Source organism: Elephantulus edwardii, unplaced genomic scaffold (assembly GCF_000299155.1).
Source record: "Elephantulus edwardii isolate Elephantulus edwardi_28Jun2011 unplaced genomic scaffold, EleEdw1.0 scaffold00315, whole genome shotgun sequence".
In the NCBI taxonomy this organism is placed as follows: Eukaryota; Metazoa; Chordata; class Mammalia; order Macroscelidea; family Macroscelididae; genus Elephantulus; species Elephantulus edwardii.
Window position 1 is genome coordinate 974,746 of NW_006400065.1, and position 11,334 is coordinate 986,079.

An 11,334-nucleotide genomic window follows, 5' to 3' on the forward strand; every position below is an offset into this window, starting at 1 on the left:
GAGCTGACCCTCGTCCTCCAGTACAGAGCTGAGCTGACCCTCATCCCCCAGTACAGAGCCGAGCTGACCCTCGTCCTCCAGTACAGAGTTGAACGGACCCTCCTTTTCCCTTCACAGAGCTGAGCTGACCTGAACACCATTGCCCGTCTAGAGATGAGCTAACTCCCCTCTGCCCCCCACAGAGCTGAGCTGACACAAACCCCTTCTCACAGAGCTGATCTCTCTTTTACCCCCACAGACCTGACCCAATCCCCTTCCCCCCAACTGAGCTGATTCCCCCTCCTCCCCAGAGCTGAGATGACCCCTCTATTCCCAGAGCTGAGCCGACCTCGCTTACCTCCCTGCAGAGCTGTGCTGACCCCTTTTTACCCCCACAGAACTGAGCTGACCCCTCTTCTGTGAGACTCCACAGAACTAACCCAAACCCCTTTTCTGCCCATAGAGGAAATCTGACACTCCCTCCTTCCCCCAAAGAGATAAACTGATCCCTTTTCCTTCTACAGAGCTGTGCTGACCCCATTCCCCCCCTCCTCAAAGCTTTATTTCCCCCCACAGAGCTGGACTGACCCTTTTCCCCCAAAAGACCTGAGCTGACCCCTTCCCTTGCCAAACCCCAGCTGATCTGACTCCTCTTCCCCTCAGAGCTGACCCTTTACCCACCCCCCAGAGCTGAGCTGACCCCTCTTTTACCCCCCACCCCCAGAGCTGAGCTGATTTCTCTTCCCCACCCCCAGAGCTGAGCTGCTCTAAAAATGAGAAGGAGCTGGAGGAGCTGCTTCTGGAAGCCAGTCAGGAATCTGGGCAGGAGACACTGTGACACTTTAGGTGAGGCCCCCCCCCCCCGGGAGGGGCTGGGCAGAGCCAGAGAGTGGGCCTGGTGTCCCAAGCTCTGACCTCCCCACGTCTCTTCTCCCCAAGTTCCTTTTTTCCAGTCGGTCTTCAACCCGAGCTGAGGCCCGAGACATGACCTGCCTCCCCCAGCTTTCCTGACGCCCAGGACGCGGGGGTGGGGCTGTTCGGGGACCCTCCCTCCAAAGCAACACTACGAGGTGCAGCGACAGGGAGCGGCTGACCACTGAGCTCCTGTGTCCTGCCTGGCGGACTCGGCCCGCGCGGCCCGGTCCACGTCCTCGTCCTCCTGGGGGGCAGCGCTGGGTGGCAGGAGGCGGTGACGGTGGTGGTGAACTGGGACCGAGGAGCAGAGCTTTCTTTTGTCTTAAGTGCAATAAATCTATCAGGGAGCTGGGGCGGGAGACGACCTGCCCGGGCCTTGAGGCTGCGCCCCCGGAGGCACTACACCAGGGGGGAGGGGGACAGGAGGGGCTGCTCCTGTTGGTGCAACTCTGTTCACACCTTTTCTAATAAACCAGAGCTGGGTTCACCGTCCGCCTGCCACGTCTGCGGGTTCAGGGGCTGGGCCGTCACCCTGGGCTGCCCAAAGAAACCCGGAGGCCGAGGGCAGAGGCTGGGTGGTCCCCTTGGTGCCCATAGGCATGCCTTCATGTTGATGTATGTGTGTGCTGCGCCTCAGCTCATGTTCAGGAGGGGACACTGGGGCTGTCAGAGGACTTTCCCAGAGTCACAGTAAGAAGAGGCTGTATTTTTCCCACCAGCCCAGCCGTCTTTAAGGGGTATTTTGCTCGTTCTGAGGGGCCCAGCCATTCTGCCCTGTGCCTGATAGGGTGGGAAGCCATGGAGCAGACAGGGAAGGGGCTTTGCCCCTGGAAATGAGGCCTGGATGCTCGGGAAGGGACCTCAGCCGCGCACCTTTCCTTTTTTGGAGGACACAGACTCAGCATCTCCTGTGGCCCCTGGACAAGCCCTCCGCCTCCAGCATTCTGGGCAGCAGTGGGTCCTGTCCCTGTGCTCCTGTGGCCCCTGCAGCTCCAGGTGTCTACGTGGTTCCCAGGACAACCATGGTTAAGCTTACAGGGGAAGCTCTCGGGCCACACAGAGTAGTGCAGGGTCCTGGAAGGTGGTGTCACCAGCACAGGGTGGATAGTGACCACGGGAGGGTCCCCTCCCTGCTGCCTCGGATGCCCACATGAAAGCCTCAGAAAACACATCCCGGGCTAGATTTTGGCCTCGGCCTTCACTGTGCCTGCAAGTTTGTAAACGTCTGGGGGGCTCCCAGTCCCCAGCAGCAGGGCTGCTGCCCCTGTCCCCTTGTCCTCCACCCCCACCTCTAAGTAGAGCAGAGGCTGGAGGCAGGGGACTGACCACCTGCCCCTTGTGTGGTTCCTGTGTGAGAAGGGACCCCAAATTCGTTCTGCTCCTGGTCCTGTCACCAGTCGTGTCCCTGCCCTTGCTGACACCACACATCCTAGTGGTGAGGTGTCAGGTTTTCAGGGGTCCTGGGTTGTAGACTGGAGGCAGAGGGGAACCCCTCAGCCGTGCTTGTGCACGCTGCGCTCTGTCCACAGCTACTGAAGGGGCACAAAGGGGTCAATCACTCAACTACATAACCAAAAGGTCAGTGGTTCAAGCGCACCCAGATGTGCCCCAGAAGACAAGTCTTTCCAAAAGAGTACAACTTTGAAGACCCCACAAAATGGACATGTGTGCTGCCAGGACTTGGAATCCCCTCCACAGCCTCTGGGGTTATTATTTTCTGGCTTTCAGCCCCCAGAGGTGTCCCTGAGCATGTCATTTTTTTGGTACCTTTGTGAAAGACACTAGGAGACCATTTCATCACTTCACCAGACCACACTCAATGCCCTCTTTGTACCCAGTGGAGGCTGCCTTTCACACTGAGGTGGTCAGTATTGGCAACAGCTCATCAGAGTTGAGGGCCCAGATGCTTCTTCCCTCCTGTCACCTCTCAGTAGCTCTGTCTCCCTTCAAAGGTCCCTTGAGATTGGAGGCCGGTCTGGTGCCAGAGTGGGCAAAGGTTAGCCAGCCATTCCTTCCTTTGCAAACTCAACCTGAACATTTCCCCAAGCACTTGGAGACAACACATGACCGACCGCCTTCGATCCAGGCAGGAGTGACCCAGGGGTGGCACCTCCCAGGGACCCGGGGGCCATGCACTGCTGCTGTCTCCAGCCAGACCCAGGCTAATAGCTATCTCAGATGTGAATCCTGGCGCCAGTCAGTCCACTTGGATGCTGGGTTCGGGGAACAGCCCAGCTGAGACTGAATTCACAAAAAAAGGGGTTCTGGGGACTCCAACAACCGCTTGGTGGGTACACTGAACTCATGGTGCCACGAGGGCACTCAGCACTGAGCCTCTGGTCTTCCTTCAGGCTTAGCCCGCCAGAGTGACCGCAGCACAGTGTGAGGTCCACCTTTGTCCTCACAGCTCCAGTGAAAGGGCTGGTGTCTGCCTGCCCAGGGAGTACCAGGGTGCACGTGGGAAGGACAGGGCTGGCCTGGCAGAACAAGCACCACTCAGCCCCAGGTGACCCTCTAGTTGTGACTCCATCTCTGCCCCTCAACTCCCCACCTGGCAGCTGATGGGTGACCAACAATTGCCCTGGAGTGGCCCATGGCAGGCAGCACAGTTACTTGGGGCAGTGGCCATGCCACCCACCCAGTCAGCAGGAGTGCCATCAAGGCTGACACACATCATGTTGGTGGAAAGCCTCCTGAGGTCACAAGGGACACTGCCCTCGGAAATGCCAGCCCCCGCCCTACTCATCGAGTGTCAGGTGAGGGCGTGGGGACAGAGACCTGGATTCCCTGAGGCCTGGGTACTCGCCTTCACCTGAGTCAACCTGGCAGCTGTCTTTGTCTCCCCTGCCCCGGCTGCCTCGCCCAACGCCCCCACAGCCCCTCTCCTCCACCCAGGATGCCAGTGACAAGGGGTGTGGGCCTGGGCAGGGCAGTGAGCTCCGCCTCACTATGCCCGGTGAGGCCAAAGTGTCAAAACCAGTCAGGGCTTTGCACATCTTCATTTATTGCACTTGACTCCTGAGTCCCTGGGTGGGCCTGGCTCTGTTCTCAGACTTCTCACTCCTGGCACTGTGACCATCTCTGGCCTCATTGCTGGTTCAGAGAACGGGCCCTGGGCCCTGGCGCACTCAAGCCCCCTCTGCCACCACGTGGGCATTCCAGGAACTGCTGCCCCTGCCTGGACCTTCCATTCCAAGTCCACTTGGGCTGATTTCTCTGGAGAGAAAGGCCTCAGGCCAGGGGTCCTGACTTGCCCCCTTTTGTCCAGTTCCGGGGTGGGGGGGCATTGCTAGCATTCGCCGATGCATGTCCTTTCTGGGGTCTTGATGGGGGCGAAGAGGAGGTGTTATTGGCTCTATTGGCGTGGGCTGACGGCGCCTCCTTGGGGGCGGTGGCAGTGGCGGCTCTGCCGGAGGCCCCGTTAGTGGCGTGGGAGGCGTCGCGGGCAGGGGAGCCAGGAGGGCTGGGCGGCTTGAGCGTCCTGACGGCCCGGATGAGGCCCATGCGGCGGCGGATGGAGTGGTCCAGGTTGACGGTGCAGTGCAGCAGGCTCTGCGCCTCGGCCACGGTGAAGGGGAAGTCAGCGTCCAGGAAGCGCTCGAAGAGCTCAGGGTCCCCGTCCAGGTCGAGCACGTTCTGCAACGCTTTGGTCATGGTATGCAGCTCGCGGCTGTTGTCGCAGAACACGTCCCAGAGGCGCGCGCGCCCGGGCGGCGCACCCCCCGCCTGCTGCCGGTCCTCCAGGCACTGCAGCACCCAGCTGAGGCGGCACGGCCACTGGTTGGCGAGCACGACCCACGCCACGGCCTGGCGCGGCGTGGGGCCCAGCAGGTCCGCTTGCTGCTGCTGCTGGTACAGCAGGCGCACGGTGATGGGCACGGTGTTGACGATGCGCCGCATGGACACGATGTTGTCCGGCACGTATTCGTAGAGGCAGTCGCGCTCGTCGTGCAGGCACAGGAGTGCCTCCTGGATGCGGCGCGCCGCCTCGGCGTCGATGCGGCTCTGCTTGCGCTCGGCGCCCGCCTGAGTCTCCACCGCCAGCAGCTGCGCGCCCTCTGCGGCGTCCAGGCTGCCCGCGCCCGCGCCCGGCGGCCGCAGCTTGCGCGTGATCTCGCGGTAGAGCAGGTCGTCGCGGCTCTGCACGGCGTCGTGCAGGAACTGCAGCTTGGTGCGGCGGCCCATGATGGGCACCGAGAAGGGCAGCGTGACGGTGCGGTTGAGGAAGTGGTAGCCGTTGTCGGCCGTGCCCTTCATGTTGCCGGCGCTCTCGAGACACGAGGCCAGGATGCTGGGGTCCACCACCAGGATGAAGATGAACGGCGCGTGGCTGTCGGACAGCAGCGTGTTGATGGCGTTGAGCACGCCCACCACCCGCTCCGGGTAGCACGTGTCCAGCCCGGTGACCTCGAGCACAACGCGCAGCCGGCGGCGCTGGTAGATCTCCAGGAAGCACAGGAAGTCGGTGAGCAGTTCAACCTCCTTCTTCACCTCGCACATGAAGCCCAGCTGGCTGCCGAACTTCTCCCGGGACACCAGCCGCTCGATCTTCTTGCGCTGGCTCACGAACAGGTGCTTGCCCACCGAGTACACGGCCATGAGCAGCCCCGAGCCGGACAGCGTGGTGGCCGCGCCTCCGAACACCTTGAGCATGCTGCCGCTGGCGCCCGCGTGGCCCGGCGCGTGGCCGCACATGGACAGGTAGAGCAGGCCCACGCCGAGGCACAGCGCCGCCAGCAGCGCCACCAGCGCCAGGCACACGCGGCGCCGGCAGTGCCACTCATGCTGGCTGAAGCCCGGCGACGTGCCCGGCTTGTTGCTCAGAACCGAGTACACGCTGAAGGGCAGCGCGCCGTAGTGGTGGCGGATGCCCTCGCACAACGTGGTCACCAGGCCGGCCCACAGCTTGTCGGTGCCCGCGTACTGCCAGGCGCTGAAGCGGATGAAGAGGAACTGCACGTTCTTGCGCCGCAGGTGCACCTCGGTGATGATGGGCTGCAGGAACACCAGGTACCACAGCAACTGCGGGAAGCCCCAGCCGCTCACCGCCCTCGGCCGCAAGTGCACGCGCTGCAGCTCCTCCGCCTCGCGCTGCTCCGCCTCCTGCTGCATCAGCGCTGCGGGGAGAGGAGGCGGGAGACCCGTGAGCGGCGGGGCGGGCCTGGGGGCGGGGCCTTGGTGCGGGGGCGGGGCCTGAGCAAGAGCTGCGGCTCTCGAGCTGGGACCCGCGAAGGAATAGCTGGGCTTCGAGGGGCGGAGGCAAAGCCTGGCTTGGCGACAACAGAGGTAGACAGAGAACGAGAGGAACAAGGGGCAGGGAAAGGAGCAGAGCCCAAGTAGAGCTAGGGGCTGGAGGCAGATCGGGAAATCGCGAGGGGGAGAGCTGGAAAGGCGCCAAAACCAAACCCTCGCATTGGTTCCCTACTCATAGCGACCCTCCCTGAGCCTGAGTCTCCTGACAGGAGACTGGGAGCTGCGGGGTGGATTTGAACTGCCAATGTTACGGTCACCAGCCCTATTCATTATACACTACGCGCCAGCAGGGCTCCTTGAAAGTGTAGATGGAAAAAAAAGTGTTGATGCGGGGGACTCAAGGGAGCCAGGGACGAAAGAATGAATGAGAAAAGGAGAAAATGCTAGACAACCTAGAAATGCCTACCTCTCAGATATCTCCTCCTCCAGGAAGACCTCCTAATTCCCAACACTGTGTCGCTTGCCCTGTGGTCGGCCCCAACCCTAGCTTAGCTCACTCTGTGTTGGTCTGGCCTGGAGATGGGTCTGTCTCTCCTGCTGGACCGAGCTGGTCCAGTCACCAAGTGTCCCTCAGCCTCGAGAAGGTGTGGGGTAATGTTTGCCAAAGAGATCTGTGCGTGATGCCCTTTTGCCACCAGGGCAGGGTCAGTTGGCTACGTCCCCAGTAGGAATTCCATATTGCATGTTTGCCTTTTTTTCTCCCCTCCCATGAACCTTTGTACTTTCCTGTGTTATATACACCCCCACACCCACTCCTGGGAGGAATCCTTCCTCTTCTGGACATCCTGTGGGTTCATCTCTTAACACCAAGGCTGGACTCGAGCCTGCTGTGCTGGAGTCTTGAAAGGACAGGCAGGAGGGCTGGGCACCCGGGGTGAATCACCCCATTCCTTCTGGGCACGTTTCAGCTCAGGGTCTGAATGCAGGCCGGGTTTGATTTTTTTGCCTGCTCAGGCAAGTAAATGCACAGCAGCTGAATCTGGCCAAGTTTCGGCCCATTTCTCCAATTAACCTCCCTGTTAGATGTCTTGTGGGTGCCAGGAGGCAGAGACGGACCTGGAATGGGGGCGCGCACAGGCCAGTGGGGACTTGGCAGGGGCCTGTAGCCTCAGCAAGAAACCCAAGTGTTCTTCCTAGGGCATTGGGGAGCCATGGAGGGCTTGGGAACAGGAGAGGGACAGAGCGAGAGAGGAGAGTGGACTGGCAGAGGGGAGGAGGCTGGAGCAGGAGCCTGGGGGTGGGGGAGGCGGTGAGCATGAGGAGAGGCTTGGTTAGTGCAGAAGTGGGGTGGGCAGCTGGTCTCAGTGGCCCGTGGGTCTTAGGGGGCCCTGGGGTTCAGCAGGGCTGAGGGCTGCATCCTGTCCCTCCCTGAGCATACGAATCCTCACAGGTGATCTTGTCCAGCATCATGTGCAGCCGACAGCCAAACGGGGCGTAGAAACCCACGGTCACGGGGACAGGCACGTGGCAAAGGGTCTTGGCCAGGCAACTGCAGTAGACATCATCTTCGGTCAGGATATCTAGAGACCAGCGGTGGGAGGGGTGGGGGGTGGAGGGTGGAGAGGGGAAACTGAGTCAGCTAGGCTGACCTGGCACCACCCTCCTCCCCAGCACCCGCCTCCCTCCTGCCCTTCCCCCACAGCAGCATCCCAGCACCCCAGCTTCCTGAGATGATGCAAGTCCAATACTCTCACAGGGGTGGGGGTGGGGGTCTTGTGGTCGCTGTAACCTCTCCTCTGTGCCCTGTGGGACCCCCACTTGAGGAGCTGGGCCTAGGTCTGCCAGTCAGAACCTGGAGACCCTATACCATCAAGCTTCAAGACTCGAGACCACCAGCCTCGCTGGAACACAAGGCCCTGGAACACTTAGGACATTATCTCCACAGGTCACCCACAATCTGCTCCTGACTGCACCCCTAGCTTAGCGTGAGCATGGATGGGGCCCAAGGAGACCCCGACTCTCTTCTGCCTCTGGCTCCCTCCTTATCTTCTGACAGGGACCCACCCCTGACTTTTCTCCCCATAATCTCTCATCACTATTCTGTCCAGAGCCCAGCAGAGAGACAGAGTTCTGTGTTCCAGTCTCACCCACTTTTCCTGCACATCCCAGGGTGACAGCCACAGGGAACCTGGGTCTCGTCCCCTGGGCGTGGGGCCATAACCGGCAGGCAGACAGGCAGGGGCCTCAAACACCAAACCCAATGCTGCCTTTCTGACTCACAGCATCCCTCCATTGGGGCTCAGAAGCTGTAAATCATTCTGCCCATCTTCCCCTCTGAGGAGCACCTGGTGGATCTGAACCACCAGCCTTCTGGTTAACAGCCCAACAGGTGATTCACTCCACACACAGATCCTCTCGGCAGCCCGGCTTGGGTTCACCAAGGCCCCATGGGGTCAGACCTGTCCCCACTGAGGGAAGGAGCTGGATGGCCGAGGTGGCAGACAGGGTGAACCTGAGCCTGGTTCTGATCTCACTGGCTGAGTCTCTACTCCCCGTGGGTGAAATGGGCACTGGTGCCAAGAGGCTCCCTCGAGTGACAGGCTGTGTCCGGGGAGCCTGGCCCAGCCCAGAGCTGAGTCCTCTGCTCAGCTATTGTTCCTCTTTCTAAACAGACCTCACAGCCAGCCAGGTGGCCTCACCTCCGCTGCCACCACCTGGGCTGCCCACCCACCCACTGTCCCTCTCTCCTAGGCTGTTGCTTCACAGCTCCCACCCTCGCTCACTACCGCCCCCTAGCCTGTTCATCCCGAGTCAGCGCTCAGGTCACCCAGCCCTGGTGGACCCACGGCCTCAAGTCATCACTGGCCTCGCCCGGCTTCTTGTCACCTATGCTCTCTGGCCTCGCTGTCACTGCAGTTGTCCTGGTTTCTCACTGTCCCCTGGCCCTGCCAGCCTGCTCCCCAAGACTACATTTGCTAAGTTCCAGCAGCTCAAAGCAGACCCCAGGGGGCCTCCTGGGCTTGGCTGTCTCCTGAGGCTGCTGTTCAAAGTCCTTCTCCCAGTTCATTCCTCTCTGATGTGGTTTTCCCTAGGCGACGAGGTCTGGCACACTCCTTATTTCCTTGTGCCTTGTTTCCTTGCTGTACCAGCTCTGGGAGGTGCAAGCTGAGTGAGGTGGGCCTGTCATCCCTTCTCCCTGCCAGACCTCCAGAACAGTGCCAGGAGTTCACTGCTTGTGGGTGGCATGGATGGATAAACACAAATGAATGAGAGGATGGCTAGTGAATGAATGCGTCTGTAGGTAGGTGAACGTGTGAACAAGTGATGAATGAAAGCGTGACAGGCGGATGGATGAGCAGATAAAGGAGTTGTGGGTGAGTGAGTGAGTGAAGGCCTGCATGAATGACTGGATGAATGGACGGGGTCTAACAAGCAGACCTGCTGCCCACTCCACCCTCCCTAGCCTCTCCCTCCCCACCTCCCTCCTGCTGTGGCCCCCATTTGCCCTGCGTCCCCTCACCACAGCTGGCAAACAAGCTGGCACTGTTGCCCGCCCCACAACCCCACAGCCTGCCAGGCCACAGACACAGGGCTGAGAAGAGCAGAGCGAGGGTGTGGGCAGAGGAAGGGGGCAGCCTTCACCAGCAGGAGGACCCCGATGGGGCTCAGGGGCCAGGCCAGGCCAGAAGCCTTGGGTCCCGACAGCTAGGCAGAGGTGAGGGTGGCCGAGACAGAGTGCCTGGCCTGAGACCTGGGTCAGGGACATGCCCTCTGTGCCAGGCTCGAGAGCAGGATGAGGGGTGCCGGCCCAAGGTGCCAGTCAGGGAGCAAGAGGCCCAGGTGGGCAGCAAGGGGGCAGAGGCTGCTGAAGCCCGGGTGAGCACCGGAGCTGTAGGAGGTGAAGGGGCCGCAGGCCGCCGGGGCAGGCAGGGGTCGGGCTTCGGTGGGCTCGCCGGGCTCCAGGACGGTTCCGGCGGCTGGGGCTGGGCTGCTGCTGGCAGCCGGGGTGGGCGCGCCGGCGGGCGAGGTGGTGGGCGCACTGGTGAGAACGCCGGCGGGTGAGGTGGTGGGTGCAGGGGGCGGCTGTGGGGTGCCGGCCGAGCCCATGAGGGCAATGGTGGCTGCAGGCGGCCCCCCCTGGACCCCGTGGATGGGACAGAAGCGCTGCCGTAGGGGGCTGGGAGGTGGGGGCTGGGGTTGCTGCCGCTGCTGCTGTTGTTGCTGCAAGTCGGGGGGCTGGGGCCCCCGGCGCCAACCTCCACTGCCCCCCCGCCGGCCAGGGTAGGCCAGCTGCCAGTGGGGCTGGGGGATCGGCCGATAGGGCCGAAGGACTCGGGGGGCTGCCGGTTCATGGCGCCACTGATGACAGCATCCTAGAAGGAAGGAATGGGGTGACTGGGCCTGGACCCCTGACCCAAGCAGGGAGCACTGGCACGAACCCAGATGAGTCTTTGGTGGAGGCCGCTGGGCGGAGGCCCTAGGGGGGCAGGCAGGCAGAGGTGCTGTGCCTGCGTGCAGAGGAGGGGTGCTGAGAGCAGCGCTGGGCTGGGCAATCCTCCAGCCCTTGCTCCCCTGAATCTCTGGTTCCATTTATGGCCCCCAGTGGGGACTGGGAGGCATCCACGGGTGCTGGCCTGGCTGCTCCAGTGCCGGCCAGTGATGGGAGCAGGCTCTGGGGAGGGGGTGGGTGGCCTCGCTTCCCGCCAGGTGGCTGCAGGAGGGGTGCCAACCTGGGAGGTGCAGGCCCCGGCCTGAGGAGGCTGAATCAGGCGTAATTGAATGGGAGGTAATTGCCCCGCTCTCTCCCCCTTCCCACCCGGGCAGGCGCACCTGCAGTCACAGTGGAAGCCAACCCCCCCATTCATCCACACTGCCGAGGGCTCCCTGGAACCCTGCTCCACTCCTCCCCAAATTGGGGGAACCGTCCCCACAGGCTAGACACTCAGGGAGGGTCTCCTCCCTGGGAGGAAGCAGCAGGTCAGGGGGCCAACCCTGCCCAGCCTGGATCACTCTTGACCTCCAGGCTCCAGGGGGTTCCTCGGCCCCATGGGGACCCTCTGTGGGGAGCTATGCTGCTTCTCCTGGGATCTGAAGGTCTTTTTCCATTCATCATTCTACCACTGTCCCCCTCCAAACTGAACCCCTACCTCTCTGTTGCCCCAACTCTGGGTCCAAGAAGTATCGCTCGGCATGGGCGCGGGGAGGCAGGGCGCCCTTGGCGAAGTGGACGTGGTAGGGTTCCTGCAT

At 61.9% G+C, this 11,334-nt stretch overlaps 2 protein-coding genes across 3 annotated transcripts in view; one reads left to right on the forward strand and one right to left on the reverse strand.

Moving 5' to 3' along the window:
* Positions 1 to 825, forward strand: part of PPP1R37 (protein phosphatase 1, regulatory subunit 37) — a 46,235-nt gene extending 45,410 nt beyond the window's left edge. Inside the window, exon 13 of one of the 2 annotated variants that reach the window (XR_439018.1) lies at positions 735 to 825. Coding sequence is in view for 1 of the 2 variants with exons in the window: in XM_006901222.1 (XP_006901284.1) it covers positions 735 to 817 (83 nt within the window). In the remaining variant the exon portion in view is untranslated. The remainder of the gene's footprint in view (positions 1 to 734) is intronic. The other variant, XM_006901222.1, reaches the window with a different exon arrangement.
* Positions 826 to 4,125: 3,300 nt separating this feature from the next.
* NKPD1 (NTPase, KAP family P-loop domain containing 1) lies at positions 4,126 to 11,334 on the reverse strand. The gene is made up of 4 exons (XM_006901265.1): positions 11,235 to 11,334; positions 9,972 to 10,460; positions 7,536 to 7,667; positions 4,126 to 6,011 (listed from the first exon to the last, which is right to left on the reverse strand). Exons 1-4 carry the CDS (start codon positions 11,332 to 11,334, stop codon positions 4,126 to 4,128), a joined length of 2,607 nt encoding a protein of 868 aa, XP_006901327.1.

Coding starts and splice junctions, on each gene's coding strand:
- NKPD1 (XM_006901265.1), bottom strand. CDS start 11,334: ATGCAGGAACCCTACCACGTCCACTTCGCCAAGGGCGCCCTGCCTCCC. Junction 10,461..11,234: donor AGAGTTGGGGCAACAGAGAG/GTAGGGGTTCAG, acceptor CCTTCCTTCTAG/GATGCTGTCATCAGTGGCGC. Junction 6,012..7,535: donor GATGCTGGACAAGATCACCT/GTGAGGATTCGT, acceptor CTCTCCCCGCAG/CGCTGATGCAGCAGGAGGCG.